Source organism: Xenopus laevis, chromosome 2L (assembly GCF_017654675.1).
Source record: "Xenopus laevis strain J_2021 chromosome 2L, Xenopus_laevis_v10.1, whole genome shotgun sequence".
Lineage (NCBI taxonomy): Eukaryota > Metazoa > Chordata > Amphibia > Anura > Pipidae > Xenopus > Xenopus laevis.
Genome location: NC_054373.1, coordinates 124,332,800 through 124,352,611, shown reverse-complemented (window position 1 = coordinate 124,352,611; position 19,812 = coordinate 124,332,800). Strand labels below are relative to the sequence as shown.

General features: G+C 34.8%; 1 protein-coding gene across 1 annotated transcript; it reads right to left on the bottom strand.

Annotated features, from left to right (window-relative positions):
• Positions 1–8,310: 8,310 nt before the first annotated feature.
• LOC108707535 (ileal sodium/bile acid cotransporter) lies at positions 8,311–15,130 on the bottom strand. The gene is made up of 6 exons (XM_018245531.2): positions 14,666–15,130; positions 13,535–13,653; positions 12,822–12,910; positions 10,997–11,172; positions 9,726–9,883; positions 8,311–8,444 (listed from the first exon to the last, which is right to left on the bottom strand). The coding sequence occupies exons 1-6, from the start codon at positions 15,070–15,072 to the stop codon at positions 8,311–8,313; spliced, it is 1,083 nt and encodes a 360-aa protein (XP_018101020.1). The 5' UTR covers positions 15,073–15,130.
• Between the last annotated feature and the right edge of the window lie 4,682 nt (positions 15,131–19,812).

Genomic DNA, 19,812 nt, shown 5'->3' with positions numbered 1-19,812 from the left:
ATTGAATGTTTTTTGTGTGTGCATGTGCCAAGGTCAAATTCTTGTTTTCCATATGGCACTTTAGTTGCTGTATAACAAGAATAAAGTCTGTGTTTGCAGTTAATACTTTGAGTTTCAGTAAGCACATAGTCTCTTAGGTACTGTAAACAGGGATGTCAAACTACTTATCAGGTATCCTGTTAATTAGAGTTTGACATACACCCTTAGGGGACTAGGAGTTTACAGAAAATTTTGTCTGACAACATAGATATTCTCCTGACTATTTTATACTGCTGGAAATGTAGCCAAGCACATAAACATGTATCTCAGATTTTTCCAGGAATTTTGCTATCAACCTTTAAAGAAAATCTCCCTATCACAGTGAAGATGAAGGTTTCATTTTACCATTTATCATATAGAGATGCAAAAGCCTTATTGCCACTCAAAGACTTGGTCTCTTGGCAAGTGCAATAGGCGTGTCCAGGACATAATAAGTAGTTCACTGTGGTTTTGTCCACAGGTACATTGCTTGGTTTCAATGAGAACCTGTACTACAGGTATAGGATTTGTTATGGAAAATTCCTTATCCAGAAAGCTTCGAATTATAGGTTGGCCATCTCAAAAATACTCTATTTTAATCAAATAATTCAAAATTTCCTTCCTCTCTGTTATAATAAAACTGTACCATGTGCTTTATCAAATATAGTATATCATTGATCCTTATTGGAGGAAAACCAACCATATTGGGTTTATTTAAGGTTAAATGATTTTTTTAGTAGACTGGTTGTCTGTATGTATCATTATGCTGCTCCGTGTTAATCAGACTGATCTAAACAAGTTATATTGAAATACATTGAATCTGAGAAAAATCAAGTTATAGGGGCACATTTACTTACTAGGATTAGAATGAAAAATACTTCGAATTTCAACCATCGACCATCGAATTGGCTACTTCGACCTTCGACAACTATTTCAAATCGAATGATTCGAACTAAAAATCATTTGAATGTTCCACCATTCGATAGTCGAAGTACTGTCTCTTTAAAAAAAACTTCAACTAGCTACTTGGGACACCTAGGAACAATGTTAGCCTATGGGGACCTTCCCCATAAGCTTTCTAAGCAATTTCTGATTGAAGGAAAATCGTTCGATCGATGGATTAAAATCCTTCAAATCGTTCGTTTCGAAAGATTTAATCGTTTAATCAAACGTTTTTTCCGTCGATCGTTCGATCGAATGAAATGCGGTAAATCCTTCAACTTCGATATTCGAAGTCGAAGGATTTTACTTCGATGGTCGAATATTGAGGGTTAATTAACCCTCGATATGACCCATAGTAAATGTGCCCCAAAACAAGATATACTTAATTAACATGTTTTTGAAAATACTAATACTTTAAATGGTAGTAACACAAAACACATGCTGCTATTCATGTTGATTATGTTCATATACTACAAGATGAACACCTTTAATTATATCTTGCAAAAAAGAAATACCAAGTGAATGTTCGACTTGCTGTACCTGGCTGATAATTATACATGAACTTTGGAACAAAAGAGGCCTTTTTCTGTCACGTTCGCTTCACTTCGTGTGTGTTCTAGTTAATGTTTTAATATCATAAGTACTAAACAACATGTTTTAGCTCTTCCTGCTCTGTTTACTGGAAAATTTGTTCTTCTTTTGGCTTTAATGAAAAGGGATCTTCTTGTAATCTTTATTCAGTTTACAGCTGACTATACGTTCATCAAGGGACATTGGAATTCAACTAGTGTCCCTCAGGAAATCATTTCTGTGGCATTCTCTGGCAGGTGGCCCTTAACAAGTCAAAATGTAGTAGCAAAGTAAAGAAGGTCATTTATTTACTAGGCTTACTTACTTGACCTATTGTCAAGAAGGCCCCCTATCTTGTACATCATTAACATGAACAGACTAGGTAGCTGCAGGGGCTGCAAGGGGCCTTGTAAAATCTACCTTCCTATTGCACAGAGTTTACCTGTGCAAAAAAAGTGCATTGTGAAGACCATGTCAAGTGCATGGGCCCTACAGGTTAAAAACTTGTGCCCCTTAATGCTTTTGCAACCTGGGTAAATGAAGTTGTTTACATTTTATTCAAACAGTTCTGCATAAATACATTAGTGATGGATTGAAATAAATGTACTTATAAAATTCTAATGATGAATTCCATTGGTAATTGATGTTATATTGAATATGTATTACTAAGACAAATAAAATACAGAAAACAGAAACCACTGCTGACTAATAAACATTTTGTCCTTTATCATCTGTCCTGCACCACTTTTAGTTCATTCTATTTCATCACTAATCACAAATCTTTCTCTGCACAGCACGTTCCATGTACTCAGCCAAGGAGCCATATGATAAAGCTATTGTGTATACAGCAGAAACATCCAAAGTTACTGGCCCAGAGTGGTTGGGACAGCCAAGGTTATGGCAAATACAAATATCCTAAATTGACCTCCTGCAGCCTATGTCAAATTAAAACACAAACTCATGCAATTTTTCTATGATATTTGCCTGAAAAATGCAAGAATACGTGTCATGCGAATAGTATGAAAATTACACCTGTACCCTGTTGTCATGTGATTCACATACACTACAAGGAGGGGGAGCATATTCGAAATGCTCATGTTTATACAATTGTTACATCATGACTTTTACTGTGAGCACATGAAGTACTTATAGGCACATCTAGGTGTTTTTATCATTGATGGATTGCTTGTTTACATTTAGGGGGTTATTTACTAAACTCAGAATGTAAAAATCCCAAATAATTAGTGATTTATTTTTATAGATTCGGATTTTTAAAAAATCACGAATTTTTCAGAATTTATTAAACCCCGAGGATGGAAAAGTCAGAATTAAAAAATCCGGCATCTCAGACCTGATGAGGTTGCATATAAGTCAATGGGAGAAGTCCCAATGATTTTTTGATGTGCGCTGGGTTTTGTGCAATATCCCAAAGTTTTCAGTGTTTTCGGGCAAAAAAGCATAAGAAATCTGAGTTTTCGGGTGAATAAATCCGAAAAATTTTGAAAATCTGATTTTTTCCCACAAAGCAAATTTTCGGGAAGATGTAATAAATAAGCAGGAAAAACCCGAGCGGATTTGATCGGAGTTTTTAGTAGAAAATGTTGAGATAAAATCGGACTTTGATAAATAACCCCCTTTGTGTATGCTGTCAAGAAAACAATGCATTAATCTATCAAGAGGTTAATGACATTCCTATCATCTGTTCGTTGTGGTTATGAATTATAAGTAAGAGATTGTGAGATGAATGTATTATTCTTTCTCTGTGGCTGTAATTCACCAATAGCGAGGTTGGTTGCACAATTAGCTACAATTTATTTTGCTTATTAATATAGCTGACTGGCACACAATCAGACAAGAGCAAGAAAGGTCACCTTTGTTGGAATTATTTTTCGTCTTATTCATTTTAAGATTCTCTTGCTTGTTTTGAATCTTTAATTTGGTTAAAAAATGTCTAGCAAGTGCAAGACCACTGTTTATACTTGTTTTCACAAATTTTCAATAGATGCTCATATAATATGCTCATCAGTTGCTCAGTTTTTGTAATATTGGTAAATTAAGTGCACAGTATTTCTTCCCAGTCTTGTGCAGAGGGCTATGAATTACTGAGCTGGAATCCATTTGATGAGAAAATCATATCTCTTAATTCAAATTCAGATTTCACCATAGATTTATATTGAGTTTTCATGAGACATTATTGACCCTTCTTGTAGTTGTATGATTTTGTGTCAGCCAGCTATGATTAGCCAGCTTTTGTGAAATACCTTGTAAAACATTTCTATATTTGATCTCTAAATCACTGCATTGCTTTGTTATCTCTGTTATGAAACTACTCCAGTGACTTCTTTGTGGGGTTGAAATGGCCACATACTTCAGCTTTCTCCTTTCTTTCTTTGGAGTAGAGGTAGAATTTGACATTGGGTCTCATGTTGGGGAGCTATTCATTCTTTTGATTCATGGGCATTGCACCAAGGCCTGATATAGTAATGTAGTATGATTATGCATGTCTCTTTCTGTTCCTAATTAATGCTGATCATTTATAATTGCACCACCAGTGTGCATTCAATGTCGGGTACAGCTTATTGTCTGATACCTCCTGACACAGCTTTGCTTGTGATAGATTCATCTGGTTCAGCTTCTTGCTGTTTCATCTGGTTTTGACTGCTGTGAGACCTGACCTATCTTAACAATTAACATTAACAAGGTTATTTATTAAAAAACAGATGTTAAAATCTCGAATGATTCGTTTTTTTCTCTAGAAAACTCTCTAGTTTTTTTTCTCTAGAACCATGCTTATTTTACAGGAAAAAAACCTCAAATTTTTGGAGATTTATTATACCCTGATGCTGCAAAAACCCTGAATCAGAAAATCCGCCACCTCAGACCTATCGAGGTTCTGTATAAGTCAATGAGAGAGGCACCTATTTCAATTTGAAGTTTTCGTGGTCTGCGCAGGGTTTAGCTGGAAAATCCAACTTTTTCGGGGTTTTCTGGCAAAACTTGAAAAAATTGAGCGATTCAGAAAAAAAGCCTGAAAAATCCGAGCAATTCGGGAAAAAGCCTGAAAATTTAGAGCGATTCAGATTTATGCTCAATTTTATCGTTTTTCTGCAAACCGGTTAAATTTAGTTTTTTATTTATAAATAAGCTAAAATCAAGCATGGGAGTTTGGTTGTGTTTTTTTTTTTATATATAAAATATGAAATAATTTCAGATTTTAGCAAATAAACCCCTAAGTGTTTTTTTTTTCTTAGGTCCCCACATCTGCTTTTAATGGAGCATTGGAAATCTTGTTAACTTTTGGTGGCATCTAAGAATCTGAGTCCAAAGACAGAAGACAGAAGAGCACATCAGTACTGGAATCTCAGTAATTCTCCTGGGGTTATGTCAACATTCATGGCAATCACTATAATCACTAATATTGCCTCAGGGCTGGTCACACACCCGCTATTCATTTTCATACTAAGTATGGCTGCACTTGTGAATGTGGATAGGCAAAGTGTCTGATCCTGCTAAAATGGCTTGATCAGATATTAAAAAAAAAAGTTTGACTTGTGGTTGGTGTTAATTTGCATTGCTCTGTTCCCTTATCATAGTTCTTTTTTCCGTTGGCTGAACACAGTAAAATTACAGGCCTAACTATTATATGAATAATACCCTCAATAGTCAAATACATTTTAGACAGATTAAGTTTACAAAAAAGAATATCTATTTTTGCATTAATACTTTAAGTGAAAAAAAAAATTACATTAGGCAAAATTCAAGTTCTGTATTAAGGCTGAAATATTCAAAATTTATGAATCATAACATAAGGAGAAGCCGTTTTTAACACAAAGATTATTTCCTGTACAAATAGTTTTATTGCACATATTAAAGTAAACAAGATTGGGCAAAATAAATATAACCACAGTAATGTCCAGGTTTTATATTTACCTTTATACTTCATTATCCCTAGATTAACAGAATAGAAATGACATCTAACTAATATAAACAACAGGGACATGGGTTAATATCATAAATCAACATATAACTTAAAGGGATACTATCATGGGAAAACATTTTTTTTTTCAAAATAAATCAGTTAATAGTGCTGCTCCAGCAGAATTCTGCACTGAAATCCATTTCTCAAAAGAGCAAACAGATTTTTTTATATTCAATTTTGAAATCTGACATGGGGCTAGACATATTGTCAATTTCCCAGCTCCCCCAAGTCATGTGACTTGTGCTCTGATAAATTTCAATCACTCTTTACTGCTGTACTGCAAGTTGGAGTGATATCACCCCCTCCCTTCCCCCCCCCCCAGCAGCCAAACAAAAGAACAATGGGGAGGTAACCAGATAGCAGCTCCCTAACACAATATAACAGCTGCCTGGTAGATCTAAAAACAACACTCAATAGTAAAAACCCATGTCTCACTGAGACACATTCAGTTACATTGAGAAGGAAAAACAGCAGCCTGCCAGAAAGCATTTCTCTCCTAAAGTGCAGGCACAAGTCACATGACCAGGGGCAGCTGGGAAATTGACAAAATGTCTAGCCCCATGTCAGATTTCAAAATTGAATATAAAAAAAAAATCTGTTTGCTCTTTTGAGAAATTGATTTTAGAGCAGAATTCTGCTGGAGTAGCACTATTAACTGATGCGTTTTGAAAAAAAAAACATGTTTTCCGATGACAGGATCCCTTTAATGTCAGGTAGATTTCTGTTTGCACTGAATTCCATATCACGTGATAGTCATGTTACCTACAGACTATAGAGACATTTCCAGCACTATAGGGTTTATAAATGACATTTGTTCTGTTAACAATGTATTTACTTATTTTTGTGGAAAAGCAAATCACATACAGACAACACTTGTTTAAGACAACAGAAGGCACTCAAAAGCAGAAGTATTACTGGACTCAGCTATAACTTCAATTACTCAGTGGTCGTCCTAAGTACACAAACATTTACTTGAATTATATTGTACTGTGTATCATGGAAAACATGTCCGGTGATTCTACTTTAGCACACATTCGTCGGAATAAAATCAATCAATGGTTAATGGACTTCTTTCCAGATTATGAGAAGGCCATCTCCCATAAAGCCCATTTTAAGTAAATAATTCATCATATTGGTTGCTATGGGTTGGTGAACCAAATTAAGCAGGAAACACCCAGGTCCCAAGCATTCTGGATAATAGATCCTGTACAAGTGTCTTGATAGATTTGAAATTCCAGTTAGGGTACATGATCAAATCTGACACTATATATACTTTAGCACCTGTAATTGTTCATTCAATTTCCCAGATTAATGTTGTAGATTTGGGTTTTCTTTTCAATCTCAACATGTGTCTGAATTACACGGTAAATACAAATTCTGATAAGTATCAAAATCCTCAAATTAAGGCATGAATTCTCTGCATCTCTACTAAAACTAAACTAATGTAATCTTTGGTATGTTCCTCCAATAGCCTTTCCCTGCTTGCTGGGGTGTTTAAGTACTCTGTGCACCAATCCATTTTACAACTGCTTTTCATCTGTTATTTAGTCCAAAATAGCATCCTTCCATGAATTCAAAATTGAAATAGTATGTCTGTGCTTTCTGCTCTATTGACTGCTAGCCATAAGCATATTATTATTTAAGATGCCTTTCTTAACATTATTATTGAAGTTCTGGTTTGTAAAAGTCGTTTCAGCTACTCCAGCTCTAAATAATAATTATTGCTACTTTACTCATCTGTAGTTTTAGTTTGCATTGCTGGTTTCATACTATGCATCATTACCCCATTTTAATAACCTTGAAAAACTTGGTTGATAATAAAAGCACAAAAAAGTCTGATTCAGGATATTTTCACATTTCCATAATTACAGCTAGATTTTTACAAATTCAGAACAGGTACAGGCACATTGCCATTCAGTAAAAATAGTCATATTTGTGCTGAACTACAAATCTGTTATGTCTGAGCACAATGTACAGCATATACAGTAGTAGTTGACTGACAACTAGAAAGCCACAAGCTTGGTTAGTTTGTAATCTATAATGTGTAGTGATGGGCGAATCTGTGACAATAAAAATTGTCGCTCACGTCAAAAATTATTTTGACGCCCATTGACTTCAATGTGTTTTGCGAAGATTCACAAAATGCATTGGGTGTCAAAATAATTTTGTCGCGTGTTAATTTTTGACGCAAGCGTCAATTTCAATACGCACGACTATTTTGTCCAAATGCATTAAAGTCAACGAGCGTCGGAATAATTTTGACGCTCGACAATTTTTATGTGCGTGCCAATTTTAACGCACAAATTTTTTTTGTTGCAACGGATTTTTGACACAGTTTTGCAAAAGCATTTGTGGGTGGCGAAACGCGAATATTCGCCGCAAATCCATGCCTGGCGAATAATAATCACTAATAATTGACATTATTTAAAGACAACTGATACAATGTTTGGCATAACACAACACTTATCCAATGACATTTTACTATATACATTGAAATAAACGTGCAGTATAATAACTTTTTTATGGGGGTTATGGCTTGTACAGTACCATCCAAGCCGATCTTAATATACACAAAAGTCATGTACAATACTTCCATTACAATATTAATCATATTTTAGAGAAATGACCAATATTAACCAAGATATAACTGGGGCAAGTCTTGGTCACATGATACTCTATATTGGAAAGCCTTGCATTGAAGTCGGTTTTGTTTTTAAACTGAGTCATTCAGAACTATAAATTATATAGACTAGATGCCTGTGGAACCATGCATTAGAGTCAGCATTGCATTAGTAAGCTCTTCAGCTATTGGCCTTGCCCTCGATTTGAAACCCTCCATTTGTTTCTCCATGTAGTGCATCAGCTTTGTTTTCTTCTTCCACATCTTTTTCATTGTCTTCTGTCTTCCTAAAGCATCGCACATACAATTTGTAGCCTGAGAATGAAAATATATATGTATTAGTGCCACATTTTATATATATCCTTCTATTTTTTTTACTTTATTAAGTGCATATTTTAAGGTTTTGGGTCTGTATGTGAAAGTGAAAAATACATTTGTGAATCTATACATTGCCTTGGGGAAAAAAACATCAAAGATTATATAATCATAGTTTTGTATCTCTAGTGATTGCTCAATTGGGGAATGTGGATGTGAATATGTTTCTTTTGCATACTTATACTGTAACCCATAGAAACCAATCAAACATAAGCATTTACTGGTCATCTGTTTAAAAGCAAACATCCTATTGGCTGATATGGGTTACTGCTCCTGGGCAAATTTAGTAGCTTTTATTATAGTCTAGAGTTTTTTAGGTGCTTTTGCATACTTATATTGTAACCCATAGAAACCAATCAAACATAAGCATTTACTGGTCATCTGTTTAAAAGCAAACATCCTATTGGCTGCTATGGGTTACTGTTCCTGGGCAAATTTAGTAGCTTTTATAATAGTCTAGAGTTTTTAGGTGCTTTTGCATACTTATATTGTAACCCATTTTTTTGTGTGCATGGTCTAAATTAGTAGACAGAGGGACAAAAGGTAAATAAATCACATTGTTATACAAGTGTATTGAAGCAGAAATGCAGCAAAAATCTAAGAATATTTTATATTTTACCTGTTTGTTGCCCAGGTAAGGTTAAAGAGGCTTTTGCTGTATTTGGTTAATATTGTCCTCTTTGTGCAACATCAGTTTATTGCATTTTCTCATAAGAAATCTACAGTATTCATAATTTCATTGGCAAAATTCAACTCATTATTTTGTATAAGCCTTTGGAGAATACTTTATCAATAAATTATTATGAAAATAAATGAGTGTACTTTGAGACTGGAATTGTGCTTTAGTATGATATATCATACATCAGAGGCCAGAAGGTACATTAAAGCTAGTACCTGTTAATTATAATTTGTTCCTTAACTCATCTGTGTCGATCTTTCATGAACACAAAATAATTTCTATTTTCTTTTTAAAATACAAAATGGGTTTGGTAAATTCATGAAACAGCATGAAATCATACCAATGTAAATGCATCAGCTAAACATTAAGAGCCATGCTCGTACTTGTATAGAGCAGCTGGTATATATAAAGCCCTTACCTTTGTGCTGGCTTTTTGCTGCATACCATTCCACATTTTATAGTAACCATATATTACCAAAAAGAAGCCATCTTAAATTATTTAATGAGTTCAGTCCAGTGGTGCAGTTAGTGCTTTTACCTACCTCCTACAAATATAAAGGCAAAGGCAAGCTGAAAAATACTGTAGATAAGGGGGAACGTGAACATTAGACCTAGATCCTCAGGGGAAAATGAGAGCTGCACAATGGTGGTGCAAAGCTGAGTGTTTTGCATGCCTGTTTCTAGCGCCACCGTGCGACATCTGAAAAAAATGGGGAAATGAATTAATATTTCAGAAACAAAAAGTGAAAAACGTTTTTTCTGATTAAAGGGGTAGTATACTCCCTTGTTAAATGGGAGTGCAATGAATTGCGTGTGATGAACATACTTTTTTTATTTGATTTAATCACAAAACATCTATGCTTTTTTATTTCTTGAACTAAACGGGGCAACCAGGAAAAGTGGAGCAACTTTGTGTTTGCTCTTTGCCTAGTAGATAGATTACCGATATACAACTGCCTTCCTTCTCAATTTGTTGTGACTCTTTTGTTAGCAAAGTGCATTTTGCAGTGGGACTATCTGTGCATTGGTAATCCTATTATATACCTTACAATGGAGTAACTTCAGTTTCCTTGTCTGCCATATTTAGCTCAAGAAATAAAAAAAAACCTGAATATATTGATTAAAACAATAGGTGTGGATTTGTGCTTTGGTTGTGCATATCTAGTGCTCATAATCATAGGCATTAAATGTGTCCTAATAGATGGATCAAACAATACAATTCTGCATTCATACACATACTGCACATGGGCTAGGCCCTACCTCTTGTCTATTCTTTACATTTGCCAGTTGTAGTCTATTGAAGAATAAATTTCAAACTCAAAATCCCATAGTCTTAACTATGAGTTCTCAAAATCCTAATAGAACTCATAGTTAAGACCATCAGTTATTGGAGATACCTTTCTTGTATGTATTAACTGTAACACATCTATATCATCTAGAACAAAGCTGTACTCTATCTTTGTTTTAGACAGAGCTCTCTAACCAATGATCCAGAAAATGATGACCAACAAGAAGGAGTTCATGGGCATTGAGTTACATCGCTTTTCCATGATGATGCATTGCATATAAAAGACATAGCACGCTACTTTATATGGAAGCTCTTGCCTTTAATCGTTTCTACAGCTGACCCTCTGTTGGGTAATGGGCAATGTATCAAATGTTGCAAAAAATGTATTCATGTGAAGAACCTGATAATGCTGTGAATCTCCTCATAATTCATACAAAATCTTCACCACATTTGTGTTATACGTTGCTAATGTGAAATAATGTTTTTTAATGATACTTAAACAAGAGACAGTGATATAGTTTATACCTTCTCCATGTTTGTTTAGATATATAGGCTAACAAGAAGCCAAAGGTGTATCCTGCTGCTGGAAATATTGTTCCCACAATCCATAATGATGGTGTAATAATCCAGGATCCCTTATATAGAACTCCACCAATGACAGCTATTAGCACAATAAGAATTGCTCCTGTAACAGAGCCAACCTAAAAGGATTAAACCACATAATAAAGTATAAAGTATATTTTCTTTAGTTTTTCAGAACAATGACATATTATGCTGCTAAAGAAACTGCACAGATGTAATAAATATATTATTGGGTTTCTGGCCCCTGCTTAAAGAGCAGCAAAAAGTATTAGCACTTTTTCATGTTTTCATGTTTCACTGATACCAGTAAATTTAAAGAGTAATTCACATTTGCGTTAACTTTTAGTATGTTAATGAATATCCTATTCATAGCAAATTTTCAATTTGTCTTCATTATTTAAATAGATGTTGATTTTTATTTATAGTTCTGCCTACTTCCATCTTTTTAATGGGGGTCCCTAATTAAGGCAGCCAAAAACAGTTGATTTGCGAGGCTGCAATGTTATTTTTTATTACTGATCTGTCTGTTCAGGTCCTCTCCTAATAATCTTCCAATCTGTAATTTAAACCACTGCCTGGTTGCTAGGTCAAATTGAACACTAGCAACCAGATAGCTGCTAAAATTCCAAACTGGAGAGCTGCTGTACAAAAAGTTAAATATTTAAGACAAAACAAAAATAAATAATACCAATCTAAAAATATTACTTTCTACATACTACATAAGTTCATTTACCCCTTTAACAAATGTATAGTTTATACCAACAAAAGTCATCCACGGGAGTTGCATTGACACATGAGATGAGACAGAAGATAGAAGAGCTGACACTGTTTAGTGAAGAGAAGGCGACAAGGCAAGAAGAACTACAATATTTGGCACATGTCAGGCAACAGTGGAAGGGATAGCGCTTATGGAAATATGTGAAAGAGGTGTGTTTTGTTTACACAGAGTCTCACCTTTGTCATTCCTTCCTAAGCATGGACCTAGATCAGTGATCACCAACCAGAGACTTGTGAGCATCATGTTGCTCTTCAAACCCTTGGATGTTGCTCCCAGTGGCCTTAAAGCAGGTGCTTATTTTTCAATTCCAGGCTTGGAGGCCTTTTGGTTACATAACAACCAGCTGTACTGCCAAACAGAGCTTCCTGTAGACTGCCAGTCCACATAACATTAGCCAATCAAAGCCCATATTTGGCACCACATGAACTTTATGCATGCTTGTGTTGCTCCCCAATTTTTTTTGTTGGTTTTGCTAGTGCCACTAATACTAGGGGACATATTTATTATTCTGTGTAAAACAGCAGCAGGATAATACATCACACATCTTGATAAATTCGCCATTTCTTTTGCACAGTTTTTTACACCGTGTGTTTTTTACACAGCATAATAAATGCCCCCAAAATATAATACCTATGCTGAAATAGTTTATGCTCTTATAACAGCAGGTACATCCAATAGGTGTAGGTTTGCATGTGGAAAACCATTAGTGTCAGAGTTAAATTAGTAACAACCCTAATTTGAAGCTGCACTCCCTATTGGGTTTTTGTTACTCAGCGCTTGAGAAGAAGAGGAAAATTAGAAAACAAAGATAATATGTCTCTATGGCCACGGCCTCCCAAAGTAGTTACACCAGCTATTATGGAATGATTTGCATCTAATGCAAGGATTTTAATATAACAGCTAAGCAAACATTATTTCAGGAAGCAAATGGTGCCAAATTTAACCATAAGATAAATAATAATTTAAAATGCAGCTTGAGTTGTGTATTACCTTGAGGATTTTCTTGGCCTGTTTGGGCCACTTGTGGTTAACAAAGATTCCTATTCCAACAGGAACTACTAAAGTTACAAGAGAAATACCTGACGGGAGTGAAAACAAAGAAAACATTTGAAATGCTGTAAAAATGAAGTGTACTTTATTCCGAGGATGTTTTATAGATACATGATTGGGGAATGTTATAAACCATCTAAAGTTTGCTGTTTGTCGAGTAACCACATAGCAACCAATCAGCAGGTAGCTTTTAATGGTTAGCTGTTTAGAAAACACACTTTGGTTGTTATGGGTTATGAGAAGAGGGCAAACTCAAGACTTTACACTGGATGGATAATTGCAATGGCGAAAAATATTATGTTACTTTTGAGAGTACCACTTTTGAAGAGCACCCATTTATTTTTTTATATTGAAGTATTTTCTTTAGCAGTGACACAGATGTTTTTACATCAATTTCAAGAGTGTTTTGGGGGTTGATACACTTATGATTAATTAGCAATGAATGTCTTTGGAGATAATCTGTGTTGAGCTATTATAGGTGCTAAATTCCTTTGCACCTTATCTATCCTATGAGAACTACTCAGTTGCCCAAAATGAGCATTTGGGATTTCATATTTGGGTTGGTCTATGATTTCCTGATGCTACTCTATGTGTATGTTGCTACTTTTTTGACAAACTGCAATGAATGTGAATATGAATATTAATCAGCTTACCTATGCTGTCATAGGGGATCACAATGTCATTAGAATTCACCCACTTCTTGGTGTACAGAAAGAGACACAGAGGCATCATGCCCAGGGCCAAGAGTGTTGAACATGTTGTCATGCTTATACTGCAATAGAAAAGTACATACAGTATGTATATATATATATATATATATATATATATATATATATATATATATATATATATATATATATATATATATATATATTATATATATGTTATTAGTACAGTGTGTTTTCAGTATGGGTAGATAAATGCTAAAAGATCATACAGTATCTGGCTCACTGAGATAAAAAGAAAATATTCCCAAAATGTAAACAACAGGTAAATAATGCAACTTGGTTAACTATAACCAATAAAGTAGTATCAAAGTGAAATAATATTTAATCATATATCACAGAAAGATAAAATATTTATTAACTATAATACAGTATGTTAATTCCCAATTCCCAAATAATGTTATCTCTGCTTCTGAGTTATATTTAGTGAAGTCAAATTATAAATCTTTATTTCCTATGTTAGATAAGGCACTCTACAGTTGTTGGTTTATCAGGTTGGTGCTGATATGTGGCTGATAATGCCCCTATTGCACAATGATTATTTTCTTCAGAACAGCCATAATATTAACATGAACTGTTACTATAATATTTTGGTCTGTAAATGTTTAGAGATGAAATCTGTTGCTCATATATTTAACACCCAGTGCAGTAAATAGGCTTTGAGGTCAGCACCATAGAGCAACTATTGTAAAATAAATTGCAAAGCTTTTTTCCAGGCTGGTACTCATATTCAGAGAAAACTGTTGAAGACTAAAAGGTAAGCAAATGTCAGTGCAGAGCTTAGAAAGTTTTTCCACACTTTTCTCCAAACATGTGCATCAGAGAAAAAACTTAGCTATTTATTTTACTGCTTTTATTTTATAAATACTTAACTATTGGTCAGAATAAGTTTGACAGCTTTATGCATGTAAACATTTTCAAGAAAAACTGAGAAACTCCAGTTGCTTTAAACTAATGCTTACTAGATACTGAAACATTCATACCCATTGAATGTTACTAAATTGGATTTCTAAACCGGTACAAAAACAATTCAATGAAATATTGATATTTTAAACTTACCTCAAATCCATGTCACCATCTACCCAATATGCTAAGATGTTGGAGCTTGTTCCTCCAGGACAGCACCCCATTATTAAAACGGCAACAGCCTGAACAGGGAGTATATTGAATGCAATAGACAATACAAAGGCTGTGAGAGGCATTATTCCAAACTGGCAAAGAAACCCTACTGCTATACCCCAGGGGCGCTTTATGTGACCCCAAAATTTTTTAATTTCCACAGTGCAGCCCATGGAAAACATGACTAGAGCCAGCATACATGTGATCACAGTACTTAATACTGTATTTAAAATCTTATTGAAATTATCTTCTGGTAATAAACAAGAAGCCCCATCACAAACTGTGCCATTTTCTTTACAGAAAACCAGATCTTCATCTAGCCGTGTCGTTAAAGTATATAGATCCATGGTAAATTATGCTAAATGGAATTAGCTCCTTTCTTTAACTGCTCTATTTGCTGGAATTCTGCATCTGTTCTTCCTATTTAAGCAGTACATGATGCAATAAAAAGTTGTAAAATACTTAAAATGTTGCAGTCCATTTTTCTTCACTAGCTTTCAGATGTATGAGGTCAAGAGTCTCACCATAAAATTCCAAAGGAATGATACTTATTCATTTTTATGACATATGCCTTTATTTACAATGTGCAGAGCTGTAAACATATCACACCTGGGGTTCCTGACCCATCTGAAACACAATGTTTTGTAATTAATTGATGCAATAGGATGGCATGTTCATTAATAATTAAGGGGAGAGTACAGAAAATGAACAGAGGATACTTACAGGTCAGACTGGGCTGGTGGGACACAGGAAAAAACCTTGTGGGCCCAGCTGACCTAGTTCTGCTCTGCATAACATTGTCGAGCTTTTTGGATAATGGGTTTCCAGATAATGGATCCCATACCTGTATTTCTATTTCCTGTATTCCTATTATTATTATAACAAACTATTTTAGTACTTAACATGTAGTAACTATAGTACACTAAGGGGCAGATTTATCAAAGGTCGAAGTTCGAAGTTAAAAAAACTTCGAATTCAAAAAGACTCGAACAGCGTTCGAAGTTTTTTGGGGTCGAAATGGGCCGAATTCGGCCTACTTCGAAATGTATGATAGTACTTAGATCAAAGTTGTTTTTAACTTCGACTTTCCATCCTGCCCTGCCCTGCCCTTGTTCCCTCTGATCTGACTTCCCAGTTTGACCTGGGACCTGACTGCCGGTTTTCTGCCTGACTTGACCTTTAGCCTGTTATATGGACTTTGCTGCCTGACCAGACTTGGCCTGAAACTGGATTTGCTTCTCTCTGACCCATTTACACACTTTTGCAGAGGTCTGTGCAAGTCTTTCTTTATTAAATCTTTGATAGTTATTCATCACTTTGACTCCTGTCTAATTATTCACTGTGAAATCCTGACACAACCTTTTGAATTATGTAGACAGTTAAATGTTATCCTTTTTTAAACAGCTATATTCATTTGGTGACTAAATTGTGGGCAATGTTAGCTAATCATGAAAATGAATCTAATAAATCAAAATTAAATAGCAAGCATGCATGGTCCAACTTTGACAAATATATTCACTTGTGTACTGCACTGATAGATCAATATAGGCTGATTATTGTTCCTCAGTTCCTGGCAACACTTATAAACAAACAATTTTGTATAATAATGTTTACACATCTCAAATATTGTAATGTCCACCTAACTGAACTTAGCCTTAGTTGGCTTGGTTCTCTTGAAATCATCTGTACTGTCTCTGTAAAAACTATCCTAGTTTTATTACTTTATCATACTGTGGGTTATCTTATTTGTAATGCAGCAGAACATGCATTGCAGAAGACTCTTTCTCACCCATACATGCAGAACTAGAGGAAAGGGTTTCCAGCGTCATACACTCACATACATCACAGACCTAACTTGCTCCAGCTTTTATTTAAAACACAGTTGCTTAACATCAAATGCTTTCAATAAGTTTCACTGATTTTTCAGATTGTACATAGTATATAATTTCTGATATGTTACAGACATAGCCATGTAAAGGGTTTTGTACTTGGTTAGCTAGTCGAAACGTTTAAGGCTAGAATTTTTTTATATAAAATTTTATAACCATATAAAAAATCAGTGGCATGAAGGTGATACCTTTATTGGCTAACTACGTTTTTAATCACAGAAAGCTTTCAGAACCAGTTGGTTCTCTTTTTAAAGTTGAAAGCCAGGGTATTAGTTATAGCAAACAGCAGTACCCAACATGTGTCTGGTTCCTGAGTACAAGACCCTTGCACTGCTGCTGATTCTTGGCATTGCCCTATTCCTGGGTCCATCCTATTCTTGGACATCTAGGATACTGTTTCATCTGCGTTTAAATTTGAGTTTTTTTTTCAAGATTCCAGTTTTTTTGAGCTAAAATTAAAATATCCGAGATTTATTTAGCACAAAAAAAAATTGATATAATCGGCATATAAAAACTGTCAAGTTTATGTAGAAGTCAGTGTGAGTTTTGCTAGGCAAAATTTGATTGATTTTAATCAATTCGAGTTTTTTGAATTTTATTTAAAAAAAGGTTTTTACACCCATTAAAATGATGTGTAGAATACGAATTTGATGTATTTGAATTTTTATTTTATCACGTTTTTTACATTAAATTTAAAAATAAATAACATTCCAGTTTGCAGTTGGGTTCTACTTTTCTGCTCTCCTAATTTCTTGCTCCATTTTTTCCCACCTAAAGTAGTTAGATAAAATTTTCCTCAAGGTTTCCATAGACATAGACTGTAATAACACAATTCAGTCATTCTTCAGGATTCTCGAGAATTTTCAAATAAGTTCAGGGAAAAAAATTCTTGGGACCTCTGGGCTCCTGAAGTGTTTTGATAAGATAATACAGGTAAGAAGATGTAAGTTAATATGCAAAAAGCTTGTTTTGTTGGAGAAGCACCCCATTTAAGCTGAGGTCTTGTCAAATATAAAACTATTCTGCACACGTTTATGTTATCATAATATGAGTAAATCCATTTGGCAGGGCTTTTGTGGGGAAGTAATTGCTAATTTTAGCATCTTGTTATTTTTCCAGGGTAATATCCACAATTAACTAAGTAGATTTTTGAAATATTGTATTGCATTCATATTTTCAATTTGAGGAATAATGAGTTTACATGTACCTTTAAAAAAATCTGTCCTGTGCTGCCATCTAGAGAATCAGAGATGCAAGCACTTGAAATATTTGACATAAAAATAAAATGAAAAAAAGAAAAGAAAACGTTTAAAAAAAATTATTGAGCGATTCTATATAACACTTTTATTACACTGGTGAATACAAAAACTTATTTAAAAATACAAGTACAGTGGAAGCAACTCAGCAGCTTTGTATCCACTGCATAGATTTTTTTCCCTAGAATTCTAGCATAATGGGGGGCAACCAAAATAAAATAGGCACCACAATGTGGATGTTTTATGTCTACTTTGATAAATTAGACAGGGTAATTTATATATTTTTTAATTTATGCCCCTGTTGTTCACAGCATGTACCGGCAATTACCTGTAGTTCATTAATGCAAGATTAAAAGAGCAACTTGTATCTCACCACAAGCTGTGTATAAATGCAAGTAGCTTTGTTAAAAAAAGCACATTTTTGTCTTAATCTCAGACCTTGCAGTTATAACTAAGACTTTAGACTGTATCAAATAAACATAATTTTATCCCATCCTCAATTCAGGGCCATGCAGCCTTTTGCATAGCATAATATCCTACTTAACATCTGGGAGCTCATCAAAATGGATGATTTATTATATATATTATGCTGCCTCAGTCTACTTATTTCTATAAATTGTTTTAAAAGCACCTAGACAGTATTGTCTTGTTATAGATGTGGCATCACTGTGGCATCACTCTCCACAAATCTTCATCTTACCTTTCCCTCAGAAATGAAAAATAACCCTGGGATCTTCTCAAATACCTGGGTCACAGTATTTATTTACTGATCCATGCTCCCAAACTCATAGAATGAACAACATAATAACATTACACCAAACTCTGGCCTTTTAAAGTAAAGACATGGTCTAGATCAGGGGTCCCCAACTTTTTTCACCTGTGAGAAACATTCAGATGTAAAAAGAGTTGGGGAGTAACACAAGTATAAAAATATTCCTGGGTGGTGCCAAATAAGGACAGTCATTGGCTATTGGTACCCGTATGAGGACTGGCAGCCTACAGGAGGCTCTGGTTGGCAGTACATCTGGTTTTTATACAACCAAAACTTGCCTCCAAGCCTGGAATTATATTATTCATAATTCATTATATTATATAGAATATTATTCTGGAAGCAAAAATAAGCACCTGCTTTGAGGCCACTGAGAGCAACATCCAAGGGGTTGGGGAGCAACATGTTGCTCACAAGCTACTGCTTAGGAATCACTGGTCTAGATGAAGTTGCTGACTTTGTGCTCTCTTTTTGTGTGCCCATGTTTTTCATTTGCAGAAAAACGGCAAGCACTCCTGGAGCCACTCGTAGGTAAAAACAGCTTTTATTCAGTCGGTTAAAACATGGAATCCTGTTTTAACCGACTGAATAAAAGCTGTTTTTACCTACGAGTGGCTCCAGGAGTGCTTGTCGTTTTTCTGCATATTTCCTCACTCACCCCAGCTACGGGTTCGGGGCGATGCACCCGGGCCACCCTGCACGTTCGGTGAGTGCTTTTTCCACATTAAGCCGTGATTGAGTCAATTGCGGGATTGAATTCATGTGCAGGACCCGGGGTTCTTTACACACCTGGGTCAAAAAAGTTTAAGGGTGAGCTCAAATGAGTTAAAAGATTGTTCTCACCTTCCTTTGAATTTTCTTTCAATGCACATTTAGAGAACATTTTGTTCCTTTTTTTTTTTTCCCGTTTTCAATAATTTGAAATAGGACTACCTGAGCCGATAAAAATTTCTTTTTCTGCATGTTTTTCATTTGGCTAAAACCTTTTATTCTTTAGCCCCTTGCTCCACAATTAAAACTCTACTGTACTATATATTTTACCCTTTTAAGGCTGAATTGGGGCAACAAGCTCCTTTATAAATAATATATACATACATACATACCTACATACTATAATGGCAGATACAGCATAAAAGTGACCTGGGCTCATATTATTGGTAAGCAGCAGTTACT

Excerpts from the sequence above, each read along its gene's own strand:
- LOC108707535 (XM_018245531.2), bottom strand. The coding sequence starts at position 15,072 with ATGGATCTATATACTTTAACGACACGGCTAGATGAAGATCTGGTTTTC. Across the intron at positions 13,654-14,665 it reads GATGGTGACATGGATTTGAG|TATAAGCATGACAACATGTT; the intron begins GTAAGTTTAAAA and ends TTTCTATTGCAG. Across the intron at positions 8,445-9,725 it reads TGCCTTTATATTTGTAGGAG|GCTACAAATTGTATGTGCGA; the intron begins GTAGGTAAAAGC and ends TTTCATTCTCAG.